General features: G+C 54.1%; 1 protein-coding gene across 3 annotated transcripts in view; it reads left to right on the top strand.

Moving 5' to 3' along the window:
* The window catches only part of MPPED1 (metallophosphoesterase domain containing 1), a 71,568-nt gene that overhangs the window by 38,595 nt on the left and 18,794 nt on the right, over positions 1-14,179 (top strand). For all 3 annotated transcript variants that reach the window (XM_053585234.1, XM_053585236.1, XM_053585233.1), the window contains one exon: positions 9,747-9,972. In XM_053585234.1, the coding sequence (XP_053441209.1) occupies positions 9,747-9,972 (226 nt within the window). The remainder of the gene's footprint in view (positions 1-9,746; positions 9,973-14,179) is intronic.

The following is a 14,179-nucleotide window of genomic DNA, read 5'->3' as shown; positions in this document are numbered from 1 at the left end:
TTTTATTTTCCTACATCTCAGTATGGTCGCCCCAGTTGTTTTATTGTTTCTAACCCTGACAAAGCAGAATGTTTTTCTTTCCTTTTTTTTTTCTTGTGAATCATAGCTGTGTACATTAGTGCAATCGCCTGTACCCATTCTAAGATGCACCATAGATGTGGCCCCACCCATGACCCTCCCTCCACCAAAACCTCCCCCCTCCCTTTCCCTACGTCTGTTTTCTGTGAGATCTCTTTCTACAATTCAGTACTTAGATGTTGGAACCTCTGGTTTTGATTCTCTGATTTTCTTATCCTTTCTTGTCTGTTACTCACTTCATTGTCCTTTTTTTTTTTTTTTTTTTTTGGTCTCTAGTAGATTTCCACAACTTCCTCCTCTTTAGCCAGCTTTTAACAAATCTCACTACCTCTTTATTCCTTTTGTAAGAGCACTCTGCTAGAATTTCCTGGGTGCAATGTCTTCTATCATCTCACCACGAGTGTTAATTATACAGTAAACAGCGGTTTCCTGCCTTGGCCCTGTTTCCTCTGCTCTACTTTCTTCTGTTTGTTTTGGCCTCTGTTTTCAGTGTGGGGTTTTCCTCAGAGGGCTGATGATACTGTGTTTGTAAGAGCTGGGCATCTGAAAGCTTTGGTAAGTGTGTGTGCCTGTGCATGTGTGGGATGGGGGCGGGAATGTCGTAATAGAGACCTGGCCGCATCTTCGGGGAACCTCGCATATATCTGTGGGCTTTCCCTCCCAAACCTGGTTTTCTGTTCAGTTCCCTAGTTTCTAAGCCTGGTTTCCAGATTTGAGAGCCGAGTGGGGAAGAGGGCTGGGATCCCTGGGTCTGTATTTGTGTTTTGACTTTATGATCCTCCCGGGCCTCACTGCCCATCCCCCTTGGGCCTGATATTCCCCCATAGGGGTCTTTGGAGTCTTTGTGGACCCCCGAGAGCGCACCCTCCTTTCTCCTGGGGTGGGTGGGCGGTGGGTGTTGGGGGAGGGCACCTGGGTCCTGACTACTCTGCATATGGGTTCCAAATCAGACTAGAGCTCTGGGGTCTAGACCCCAAGCCCACTGGCTCTGGTCCTAGCTCAGCTGGCACCTGTGGCGCCTCCCCTGAGCCCTTTCCTAGGACTAGGGTTTCAGTTTTCTCCGTTCAGCTGAGCCGGTCCTCTGATCTGTCTCTTTCCAGCTTCCAAACATCTGTTCTGGGAGGGTCGCGCTTTTTCATTCCTTTATTATTGATTTCGTGAGATGTCGGCAACAGCAGAGACAAACTTGGGCATTCAGAATCGGAGCTCAGACGTGGGCCCCTGATCTGTGTAAGTGCCCTTTAGGTCCTGCCGTTTGATCCGATTAACACCCCCCTCGGGTACCTCACCCAGCACCACACACACATTTGCCTGGAGGGTCTTGGAAAGCTGAAAGGGCTGTCAGAGGTTGGGACCATTATACCACCACCTCATGAAACAGATGGGGAAACTGAGGCCCAAGGAGGAGAAGGGCCTCACCCCAAGGCCGCATGGTGAGTTGGTAGCAGAGCTGAAGCCTCTGTGCAGGACCTCACCCAGCTCTGTGGCATAGGCCTTGATGCCTGCTGAGTGAGTGAAAACCATGACAGTTTGGAGGCTGCCACCCGTCAGGCTGGTCTTAACTATGATGGTTACCATCCATGGCCTTTATTTGGCCTTCTGGGACATCCCGCAGCCAATTGCTTAGGAGACCTTTGGTGAGTCATTGACCTCTCTGGCCCTTCCCATCTGTCCTAGGGGACAGTGATACCTTGTGGATTCAGCGGATGTGTACTGAGCACCTACTTGGTACCAAGCCCTGGCTGGGGGCAGAGAGATGAAGCAGGTGGGCCAGCCTTGGAGCTTCCAGCTGGTGGGGAAGCCTGGTCAGGAGGTGGGACTCACACCTGGTATTTGTTGGGAGCACCCTGATGGTTTGGGGGAAGAGGATGCTCTTGGAAGCTGCCTTGGAGAAGGTGGCTCTGGGCCAATGGATAAAGGGTGAGTTGAATTGGAGTTGACCTAGAAGGGCAGGGAAGAGCTCCTATGGGCACAGGACAGCATGAGCAAATGTCAGGAGGCCAGGGGTGTGGGGTAGTGAGAGATGAGGTGGGGGCATTGACAGGGGTGCGTGGCCTCCAGCTCTGGATGCCCCCAACAGCCATGACCACCAACTTGGGCTTCTTTGTGAGGACCCCCAGGGACCTTTTGTGAATGTGTTCTGCCAGACTGTAAGTTCTGGGGAGGTTCCCACAAAGTCCCCTGGCCACAGGCTGCTTTAACTTTGGGGGGAAAAACACAGAAAACTTCCGGCTGTCCTTTTCCACCTAAAGTCATATGAGCTCTTCGGCAGCAGTGGAAATAAGCAGTTGAAGATGATTAGGACTGAATGTTCCTGTTTTTAAAACATTTCCCAGGAAAAACAAATGTTTGAAAGTTAAACATTTTGGCTATTAGGATAGAACAGAAGAAAAATCACATTTGCCTTTTAAATATGGGCATCAATGCTGCATCTGAGTCCAGAAGCCTCTCGCGCAGGACCCACAGGCGCTGGGCCACAGTGGAGGACGTGATGTCCCAGCATGTGTCTGTCCCACAGGGGGTGTCGGGGCAGCCCTGGGCTCCCATGAACCGCTGTGTGGCCCCGGGGAGGGGACCTGCCCCCTTTAGGGTCTCTGTTCTTAGCTCACTTTTCTGTATCATGTGGTAGATAATTGCATTAATAGCCCCATGATGCAGTGGAAATGGCCACTGGCCAGTTTGTATTCACCTTGTCTTTGATTTTCTGCATTCTGAGGGTTTGACATGTTGGGAGACCTTGCTGACTCTGGGGGGACTGCCCCTCCCAGGGTTAATCATTCCTAGAGACAGCAAACAACAGCCTTTCATATGCAAACCAGCCACTCCACAGCCCACACCCTAGCCAACCCCCATGGGTGTTCACTCTGGGCCACTATCTGCTTGCCCCCATCACCCCGCCCAACACCAGACAGTTAGGGACAGCCCCTATGCCCCAGAGCCTGCCAGAATTATTCCAACTTGCCAGTACCCAGCCTGCTTGCCCTGCCTTGCCTGTCCCTTCCTTTTGGACCACAACGAAGACTCTTTCCCAAGTTTTCTCTTCCCCGTTCACCTCCTGAGCATCCTTGCACTTCCCCATGTGGGCCTGCGTGGCGTGGCATGCCATGGCTCCTGTTTCGGGGAATTATGAGTATAAACCACCATCACAACAGTCATTTCTGCGTCTGTGTGTCTTACCAAACCTGCTTCTGACACATGTCCACGTAAGCACAACACGGGGCTTCATGCCTGCCCTAGCTTGATCATTGCAAGGACCTTGTGGACATTCTTGTTTTACACAAGGAGACACTGAGGCTCAGGGAAGTGAGGGTTCTCACCTGGCCACAGAGCCAGGAGGAGGTAGAGAGTCAAGGCTCCCCAACCTGCACCCCTGCCCACTCTGCTGTGCTGCTCCGTCCCCGTGCCTGGGGAGGGTATCCCTTGCTTGCCAAGGATCTGGAAGCATGAAAGGCACGTTGCTGATCACAGTGCTCGGTACGGGGAGATGTGGGGCAGGGCCGCAGTTCTTATCTCCATGGGCACAGCCTGTGTGTCCTGTTCCTATAACTCAGCCCTGGCAGCTGCCCGGCACCTGACCCCAGAGCCCCCCTGCTTGTTCATGTTACACACAGAAGCCTCTTTCACTGTCTGTCAGCCCACGCCCTCTGTGTGCACGTGGCTGTGGGAGTTTTTCGCTGGGGTTTATAAGCCTGAGCCACACCGAGACCCCACAGTGGCTCGAGCAAGCTGACTGGAAGGCTGGCTCCACTCTGCTGTTATTCTAGACCGTGCACCATGCCAGGAAGTCTGCTAGTGTGAATCTCCCAGACACCGGCAAGTGTTTAAACACAGAACTGTCAAAGACGTACTAAAAATGCAATCAGAGATCGTTATGCCGTCTCTTTATTCCATCCCCCTCTGCTGTGTTCTGTGAGACGGGAATGGGCGGAAGAAGCCATAAGTGGGCATTTTCCTGATTGTCACTGCGTTTAGAGAGCACTAAAACTCCGCCGGGCTCAATACGCCGCTCCGGGAATGGCGTAGATGGGGGAGAAGCTTGCACATATCTTGTTGCATTTAACAGATTATGCAGTTTGGAGGCAGCACTTTCTGTTAAATGGGATGGGTAAGTGTTAGCGATAAAGAATTGTAACCTTTCAGAGGGAGATTAATCTCGGTAGCACAAGTAGCAGAGATTTCCATCTGAGTCCCTCTTTGTGCCCTGCACAGCAGCCATGCTTGCTGCCATCTGGGGTCCACGTCGGGGTGCAGCCTGTCTGGATCTGCAGATCCTGTGAAGGCGAACTTATAGCAGAGGGCCTGCCTCTGGGGCTTAGTGGATTCCTGCTTACCGCCTCTTCCCCTCCGTCACCCCACGGCTGGGAGTGCTAGCGCCTCCTGTGATCTGGATGAGAAGGAGAGTGTTTAGGAGGAACAGGCATGAACGTTATCGTGGGGAATTCAGATGGCTGTCATTACCCACCATGGGGGGGTGGGTAATGACAGACATCTGAATTCCCCACCCGGGAGGCAGGGCTGGTTTCCAGCCGGGAACATGGTGCTTGTGTCACAGGGAGGTCAGTGTCCTGGCCCACACAGCAAGACCCAGTGGCAGGACGTCTTCAATTCCTTCCAGTCTTTCAAACCATCCTGCCAGAGGCTGGTCATTGTTCAGGCATCTGGGAGGCAGGAGGCTGGGGTTCCAGTCCCAGTCTGCCCCAGTCTCACCGCGTGACCCTGGGCAAGTCCCTCTCCCTCTCTGAGCTTCAGTTCCTTCCCCTTTCCAATGAGTGGCATGGACTGGAGGCTCTGCAGGCCTCTTGACTATGTCTTGTCCAGCCTCGCCAGGGTCTGGCACATGGCTCATGCCCCAGTCAGGCCTTGTGGAGAGCTGACCAGGGCTGGGGGCTTTACAGCAGGGCCCCTGGCTTAATGGGCATTTGGGGTAGGTAGGCTGAATGGATTCCTACCTGCTGTTGGGTTGATGAGGGAAGTGGGGTGAGAAAAGGCACTTGGACCCTCTGTCCCCTTGCTGAGCTTTGCCAAGGCCAGCACAGCCCCCAGCACCAGCTGCTGCCCACTGAGCCCAGCTTGGGCGCTCCTTAGACAGGCCATCTCTCTTCTACCTTCCCTGCGTTGTGCCCACCCTTGGGCCACGGGGTGGGGGGGTGTTGTGTTCTGGTCCCCAGGGCGGATCTTGCCGGATTTCAGAGGATACCCGCTCTCTAGGGCTCAGGCTATCCTGCGCCTTGTCAGGGCACCCATCCCCACTGGCCACCGAGACAGCCCCCTGTGCTCTGCCCTGTCGTTTGCCGCTTTCCTCTGTGGGCAGGAGTTGGGTGGAAGAGTTTGTGTTTGTCCCACCCTCCCACCCCCACAAAGCCCCTGTGAATCAGTGAGTTGGTTGAGGCCCCCAGACATGTCTCTCATTCACCGCCCAGGTGGGGGTAGAGAAGCAGCTGAGAGAGAAAGACTGCGAGGCCGGGTCAGTGGGAACTGCAGGTGACGTGGGCACTGGAAGGGGTGCAGCCTTGGGCTGGGACGACAGAAGTAGCAGTCCCAGGACAGAGGAGGGGACTTCTCCTCCCCACCCTGCGACGGCCAGGCCCCGCCAGAGCTTTACTTCTGACTCTTCCACTCCCCCACCTCCCTGCTAGAGAGCAGGCACCACGGGGAAGATTCAGAGATGGACACTGAGGACTGTGGGTGAGGGAGGTGGGCCTGAAATATGTGCCATGCGCAGGCAGCTGGAGGAACAGGAGGCCACAGAGGTCAGTCAGTATAAAGGAGATGGCCAGAGCTGAGGACAGATGGAGTGATAAATGCACCTGTCCATCCGTCCATCCATATGTGTGTCCATGTATCTGTCCGTCTGTAAGCCAAACTCTGCCCATCCAGCCATCCATCCGGCCATCCATCTGGCCATCCGGACATCCATCCGGCCATCCGGCCATCCATCCGTCCATCCGGCCATCCATCCATCCATCCGGACATCCATCCGTCCCTCCGGCCATCCATCCGTCCATCTGGCCATCCATCCGGCCATCCGGCCATCCATCCATCCGGCCATCCGGCCATCCATCCGTCCATCTGGCCATCCATCTGTCCATCCGGCCATCCATCTGGCCATCTGGCCATCCAGCCATCCATCCGTCCATCCGGCCATCCATCCAGCCATCCGTCCATTCATTTGTACATCCATCTGTCTGATGAGAGGGAGGGGCCCGCTGGTTCAGAGTGCACCTCGGGATACTGCCAGGGGGTCTATCAAATGTCCCTTGTTCTCTGTAATGTAATAATTGTCCATCATTTTAAAAATGATTTGTGCAGCCTCAGGCGATGTCTCTGAGCCTCAGTGTTCCCAGCTGTGGAACAAACTGCCAGGTCAGGTGAACGCAGAGATGGACACGCTCAGAGCTAGACCTTCTGTGCAGAAGGGTGCTGTGCTCCCGCATGGACCACACCCCACCTCCAAGCCACGGGTGCCCACCTTGTGGGAGAGACCGGACATTGAGGCTGTAACCCCAGCAGGACACCCCCTTTCCTGGGAGGAAGAAGCCTCAGCCTTCATCCTCTGCCGGGGTGGGAGGAAGAGGGGAGGGCTGACAGCTTCCTGCACACCCCCAAGCCCCGGTAGTCAGGAGCTGCAGAAATAAATGAAGCTGTACAGTTGGAGTAATTTGCTAATTTGCTTAAGTAACACCCCCAGTCAGAGACATGACATAAATACATTAGTGCAGGCTCCGGCCCCCCCAGCTTGGGCGGCACTCAGAGCAGGATGGATGGGTGACGTGAAGTGGAAACGTGGATGAATCAGAGCCTGACGGCAGTGGGGGGTGGCCGCCTACTCCCCACCCTGTGGGGACCCCTGCCACGCTCCACTGCAGCATGTTCGGTGAGGGGCTCTTTGAGGCTCCATGGCTTCTCTGTGGCCTTGGAGGAGTCTGAGTTGCTGACCCTCTCACTGCAGCTGGGGCACTGCCGTTGCCAAGGGTTTCTCTGCACCAGGTTGCACTGTGGTGCTGTTGGTGGCTTCACTGGCCAGACTCTTGCTGGGTCTGGCTGGGGACACACCTGCTGCTGTGTTCCTCCAGCTCTCCTGTCAGCAGGACAAGAAGATTGCTCAGTGCCTGATGGGTGGGCCGGGGGAGGCGCAGGGGGGTGGGGGGAAGAGCTGCATCTCTGTGGCCTGATTGGTCCCCCCAGCTGAGGCCCAAGTCTGCTCCCTTCATGTCTCCAGGGGCTGTGGCAAGGCCAGAAACCCAAAACCCCTACTAGGAGTGGGCAGCACTTAAAATGAATGAAGTGGACTGGGCGTAAGACAGTAGGGACAGGTGGGGCCTTGGGCAAACTGGATGTTTCCATCCCGTCTAAGGGGACACAGACACTCAGCACTCCTGACTGGGCCAGGATTGCCAGATGTTAAGTTTTATTTATTTATTTTTAGAAAATAGAAATAATGAAGGGTTATTAGGAATCTCTCAAATTTTTAATGCTGGCAACAAATTCAAATCTATCTTGGGTGAGTCTGGCCTATACAATTCTCGTATGCAAACTGTAGGGAAGCTGACTTTTTTTTTTTTAACATAAAAAGTTTTATACATTTTCATTCTTTATCTTTTGTAATCTCAGAACTGTCTTTCAAGGTAGGTGCTGGGTGTTTTCATTTTGCAGGTAAGGAAACTGAGGCACACTCACCTGCTCTGCAAGGTACAGCTCGTTAGCAGTAAAACTGGGCCTGGGCCTTGGGCTGCAGGAGGCCATCTCCCCAAGGCTTCCTGGAGCTGATCAATTCCACAGAGGAGAGAAGACCATTCCCTCAAATGCGTAGAGAAGCCTGGGGTGACTGGTGATGAGTAGACTGGTCTTTCGCCTGTTTTGCAGGAAACCTCTCTTGCCTCTGGGCTCCTCTGCCTACCTCTCTGGCTCGCTGGAGGGGGCCGGTCTGGGAATTGACCATTGCCGTGGTCATAGGGCACGTGACTGGACACCCCAGGCAGGTCTCTCCTGGGGAGGGGTGTGGAGGAATTTATAACTGGGTTCTGAGTTTCATGTAACAGTGGTGGTTGTTACAGCACATGTTTTTATTGTATCCCATGGCCATAAACCTCACCCTGCCCTTCCCTGGAGCTTAACTGATGGGCTGGGGGCCCGAGCTCTCTCCTAGAATACCCACTGGGAACAGAGCCTGGGTGTCTTCTGAATCTGCTTCCATATTGTGCACATCAGTTTCCAGTGAGACAAACAGTCCTTGGTATTTGGAGCAAAGGCATTTCTGGAATCTGTTTCATGTCATGATCAAGGGTGGGAAAGGCTCTGCTGTTCCTAGACGGTTAGGTTACCCCGGGAGAGGATGAGCAGTGAGGGGAGTTCCACGGAAAGGGCTCGTTCACCCACCTGATCAGAGGGGAAACTGAGGCTCAGAGAGATTAAGTGATGTGCCCAGGTGAGAGCTGCCGGCACTGGGTTTGAATACAGGTCAGCTGACTCTGAGGTCAGGGATTTTGCCTTGTGTGTGATTTGGTGGAGGTTGTGGTCGCTCAGTAACACAGAGTGTGGAGTTTGTCAGCTGCACTGATGTCTTTGTGCAATGCTGTGGAAAGTCACCGTCTCCCTGTCTGGAAACCATCTCCCCAAGGCCCCCTGGTTACTCACCTGCCCCTTGCTGACCCCAGCAGGGCACTCTCCACCCTGGAGGGGATGTGAAAAAGGCTTGGGCCCTGAGTACACATTGGACATTTCACTTTTTACCAAATCAGGGCTGGCAAGTACCATCACAACTCTCTCCAGGCCATGGGAGCCCAGCAGCGGAGGCTGGTGAGAGGTGGAGATTCATGGGGTTGAGCCTGGGCTCAGGCTGGCTCTAGGATGGGTCAAGGGCAGGGGCAGGGATGGGTGGCATTTACTGAGGCCCATGACTGTGGCAACCTTGAGCTTGCCCTAGGCCAGCCTGCTGGGTAGGGCCCTGCAGGCAGCTGTCCACAAACCAGCCCTGGCTACCAGATTTCCTGGCGGGCAGTGCCCACCTGCTTAGGGCATCTACAGAGAAGACCCCAGAGAGAGTGAAGACTGCCCTGGACTTTGCACACAGCAAAGCTGGAGTGATACTGTTGTCACTGAATGGCGCGCATAGCCAGTTATGTTTTGATTTCATTTAGAGTTTGTTTTCACTTTAAATTCCACGCTGTGGAGGCGGGAACTGTAATTTTCCCCAAGTGTGGGGTCTCCAAAGGTTTAAAGTGGGCTTTGCAAAGAATATGGTATTCCTTTTGGAATGTAGAGGCTAAGAGCCTCAGACACCCAGATGAGGGGGGGCTGGGACCATTAGGCTAGTGACAGCTAGGATTGGGGGTTCAGAGAAGGTTGTCCCCCAGTAGAAAACTGGCCCAGACAGAAGATGTGTAGGCAGAGGCATGCTGAGGGTAAGGCCACACATCCTGCAGCTTAGCAGCCTGGGGGGAGCCTGTCCAGCCCCTCTGACGAGTCTCAGGGACCAACAGTCAGCAGAGGCCTGAGCAGATGGGGCCGCTGCTGTCTCCTCTGATCTAAGGACACTGGTTGGGGGAGCCAGCAGCACGGGCACCCCTACTCACTCAGTGGTTCAGGTAGGTCCTGCCTGCCCACCTCCCTCAGCCTTGCTGCCGGGCCATCAGCCTTGCGCTCTGTGTCTCTCTGCCTGGCCCCCGCAGGCAGCCTGCCCTACGAGTATAAGATTGTGATCGCTGGCAACCACGAGCTGACCTTTGACCAGGAGTTCATGGCCGACCTCATCAAGCAGGACTTTTACTACTTCCCGTCCGTGTCAAAGCTGAAGCCGGAGAACTATGAGAATGTGCAGTCGCTGCTGACCAACTGCATCTATCTGCAGGACTCCGAGGTCACCGTGCGGGGCTTCCGGATCTACGGCTCTCCCTGGTGAGTGGCTGGGGCCAGTCTGAGCCTGAGGCTGGGGCAGAGGGCAGAGGTTGGAGAAGCAGCAGGGTGAGGGCAAGGCTCCGGACCGAAGACACTCCTTCTGTCTTCTGAATAGGGATATGAGCCCTTTCTCAGTTATAATGTTACAAATGGGTTTTTCTCCTCTGTTTTAGCAGAGCGTTCAGATGAACAGAAGTTTTAAATTTTGGTGTAGTCTAGCACTCTGGGAGGCCGAGTTGGGTGGATCACTTGAGCTCAGAAGTTGAAGACCAGCATGAGCAGGCGTGAGACCCCGTCTCTGCTAAAAGTAGCCAGGCATTGTGGTGGGCGCCTGTGGTCCCAGCTTCTTGGGAGGCTGAGGCAAGAGGATTGCTTGAGTCCAAAAGTTTGAGGTTTCAGTGAGCTATGATGCGATGGCACTCTACCAAGGGCGACAGAGTGAGACTCTGTCTCAAAAAAAAAAATAGTTTTTTTTTTGTATAATCAAATGTCTTCGTGATTTTCTTCATGGTAACTGTTTTTGGTGCCCTATTGAGGAAATCCTTCCTTGTCCAAAGTCATGAAGATTTGTTTCTATATTGTCATCCAGAACTTTTGTCATTTTTCCTTTTATGTTTGGGTGTTGGATCCACTGGAAATGATTGTGTTGATGGTGTGAGGTAGGGATCACATTTTGGGTTTTCCCTCATGGATGCTGTGTGCAGGAAGCCTTCCTCCCCTCCGCTATGAATTGCCACCCTTACCCTGCCCTTGACGTCTGAACGGGCTCTCACCCCTGCTTCACTGGTCCATTCACGGCAGGACCACCCTGTCTTCATTATTCCAGCAACTGATTTCTTTCATATCTCTTTAATATCTCTTTTTCCTGCTAGGATATTTGAGGCTCCACGAGGGAAGGGACTTTAATCTCTGTCTTGTGTAGACCCAACTCCGGTGCCTAGGACAGTGACTCGCTCATCCTAACATATATGTGTTGAAGGAATGAAAATGAATGTTGTAAATGGATAGAGGGATGGGTGGCAGGCCGGGGGGACCCAGAGGAGGGTAGGCCTGGCCTGCTTTTTCCGTGCCTGTCTTTATGAGGCCTCCTCTCATGCCTGCCACTAACTCTCTGCCTCTGGGTTCCTTCCTCCTCCTCCTCGCTGCCATCCCTAAAGGAAGATCTGACTGAGTGCCCTCCTGCCACCCTGCCACTGCTGTGCCGTCCCTGTCGCCCTCAAGTTGAAGCCCCCCCATCCTATGCCCTGCCTGCCCCATAGGGGCTCCCTTCCTGCAGCCCCTAGGCCGGTTGGCAGAGAAGGGCTAAGAGTCTCACCAGGGCGGAGAGGCTCCTGAGGGCTGTGTGTCTGTGCTGCCCCCGTCCAGGACACTGTGACTTTGTGTCCGCTCAGGTGCAGCCTCGGCATTGGGCCTTCCGGGAACAGCTTAGAGGAAGGGGGTGGGAGCCAACTGCAGAAGAGGTGGAAGAACTCAGCTGTTAACAAAATCCTAAGTGTTAAAAAAAAATTCCGTATACATACTGTTTTCATTTATGGGTTTTGGATGCATTTTTTGTTCTCATTTAACTGAAAACGGCCTTGATTTAAAAAAAAAAAAAAAAGCAGTGAGCGAGAGAGTGAGATTGGCACGCGGCGAGTCCATCTGGTCTAATTACTTCTGGTATTTTGAAAGGAGGAATAGAAACCTGCTGAGACATTAAACTTTGAGAAGTGGCTGCCGGGCGGGCATTGCTGGGCGTCTGGGCACTGATCCTGATTCTCAGCTTGGAGGTCTGGCTGCCGCGCCCTGGGCAAGTCGGGACCTCAGGGCCCCTCTGTAGGAGCTACCAGGTCAGGCCCCAGGTAGCAGGGGCTATGCAAGGCCACCGTGGCGTGACTCCTGGCGTGTGGCTCCTGGTCTTTAACTGTGGTGAGAACTGTGGTTTTCTGTGAAACAGCAATAAGGGTAAGTCCCCTCGTGGTGTTTTTCCTCAGGATTCAGAGAGGGCGTGTGTACCTTGCTGGGCACCTGGAGGCCCCACGTGCCAGATGTTTAGGGCCACCCAGGTCAGGGACAGGGAGTAATGGTGGTCTACGTGCAGCACCCAGCTGTGGGCCAGAGCTGCTCAGGGAGGCGAGGGTCAGGCTGCTGGGCTCTGCCCCTTCCTTCCCTGCCCCAGGAGGCTTGCTGGGTGGGTGGGGCCGGAACTGAGAAGCCTGGGAGCTTTAAATCTGTGCCCCGAGAAGCTTGGGGCCTACACTGATGTGATCCTAGTGATGGTAACTGTCACATGCTGTCCTGGGGTCTGTGCTTTGCTGCTCAGGCCTGAGAACAGCCACTGAGGCGTAGACTCTAGGGTCTCACTCTGTCACCCCAGCTGGAGTGCAGTGGCATCACAGCTCACAGCAACCTCAAACTCATGGGCTCAGTGCAATCCTCTTGCTTGAGGACTCTTAGCCCTCCTGCCACAACCCCTGGCTAATTTTTTTTATTTTTAGTAGAGATGGGGTCTTGCTCTTGCTCAGGTTGGGCTCAAACCCTTGAGCTCAAGGGATCTTCTGGCCTTGGCCTCCCAGAGTGCTGGATTTACAGGCATGAGCCGCTGCACCCGGCCAGGCCCAGACCATTGACCATTTTGTAGCTGAGACTGTGAGATCCAAGAAAGGAAGTGACTTCAGGAAGGTCCCACAGGAATCAGGAGGCCAAACTGGGCCTGGATGGGTGGAGGGATGGAGGCTATGCCCAGATGGCACCCCAAACTGCTAAAATTTTTCTTCTTAAACTTTATAAATATATTTTTTAGAGAAAACAGACATAGGCTATTGTTATGAATCTTTAGCCTCATTCTGGTATCTCAGCAGAATGAGGCTGAGGTCCTGGAGTGGAGCACAGGTGGCTGGGTTCCTGGCCCGCCCTGAGGCAGCCCCTGCTGTCCCGGCTATCATGTGGTGGCCATAGACACATGCTGTTGTGTGACAACGTACAGGCTGGCTCTGCCCATCTTGGTCCCTACTTTGAGGCCATCTTGCACCTGGGCTTCAAGGCTGCTTGGCAACACCACCCTTTCCAGGAAGCCCCCTGCAGTGCACCAGGCCCTCGGGCCCATCTCCTGGCTCTGTGCAAGGGATGGGCGGGCCTGGGACTCTGAGCTGAGCATCTGGCAAGGAATCCTTTGCTCTTTGTCTTAATAAACATTTTTAGTCTTTAAAAAAATTTAATGTTTAGACCCCATCTGGTAATTCTTCCTGAGATGTTTGGGACATTGTGATTTTGCATGTTCAGCATGGTTCTCTCTCGGGGAGCCCTGGGCAGCCTGGTTGGGGGCATAGCCTCGTTTCAGGAAACCTCTCAGAGAGGATTGTGTCAGCTTCCATGTGTGGGTACACTCAGCAAGGCCACTTTACATGGCTTTCTTGGCTTAGGGCTTCCTGGATCACACAGCTCCTGGCCAGAGGCCTGTGTGTGTGGGGTGGGCGGTGGTGGGGGTCCTGGGCCCCTGATGCAGGGTCCTATCTCCCAGCAAGTTGGTGGGTACCCTTTTCCAGTCTACTCTTTTCCTGGGGCCCTCTGTGTGGTCACCAGTCCTTCTCCCTCTGCAACCATCTGAGACCTCCTCTCTCGCAGCCTCACAACCACGAAGGCCTGTGCCCCCCCCACCCCGTTCCAGAGGCCAGCAGGCCTACGCATCTAGAGCAGTGTTGGGGATGTGTTGTCTTGTGCTTCAGGGTGGCTTCAGTGTGACGTTTGACCTTCCCCAGTGCATTCAGGCAGTGGGGCAGTCTTTCCCACTCTATCCATGCCTGAGATCCTGTACTCCACACACTGGACCTGAGCTGCCACCATTTACTCTGCTAGCAATGGCGCAAGGCAGGGTTCTTTCATTCCCATTTTATAGACAGGCCACATGGAGGCTTGAGGAGGTCTAGTGTCTGGCCAGGATCTGCCCTAGGAAGATGTGGCGCTGGGTCCCAGACCAGGTACCCAGGCCTAGTCACTCTCAGGCACCAGCCTCCCCTGCCTGGCCCTCTGGCAGCCCCTTTTGTGCTGAAGAACCCAGAGTAGGGCTGGACTTTGGGCTCCCAGATTCCTGTCCCCTTCTATGACGTATTCTGGAGCCCTGTGACAGTTTTCCTCATTCCCTGTCTTGAGTCCAGAGAGAGGAACTGCCTGCTGGGGGTAGCCGTCCCTCCTGTTGTCCAAGGCGTACTGTGAACCCTGCTCCAAGCCT

This window comes from Nycticebus coucang, chromosome 3, assembly GCF_027406575.1.
Source record: "Nycticebus coucang isolate mNycCou1 chromosome 3, mNycCou1.pri, whole genome shotgun sequence".
In the NCBI taxonomy this organism is placed as follows: Eukaryota; Metazoa; Chordata; class Mammalia; order Primates; family Lorisidae; genus Nycticebus; species Nycticebus coucang.
Note: the sequence above shows the minus strand (reverse complement) of the source record. Positions and strands in the feature narration are given on the sequence as shown.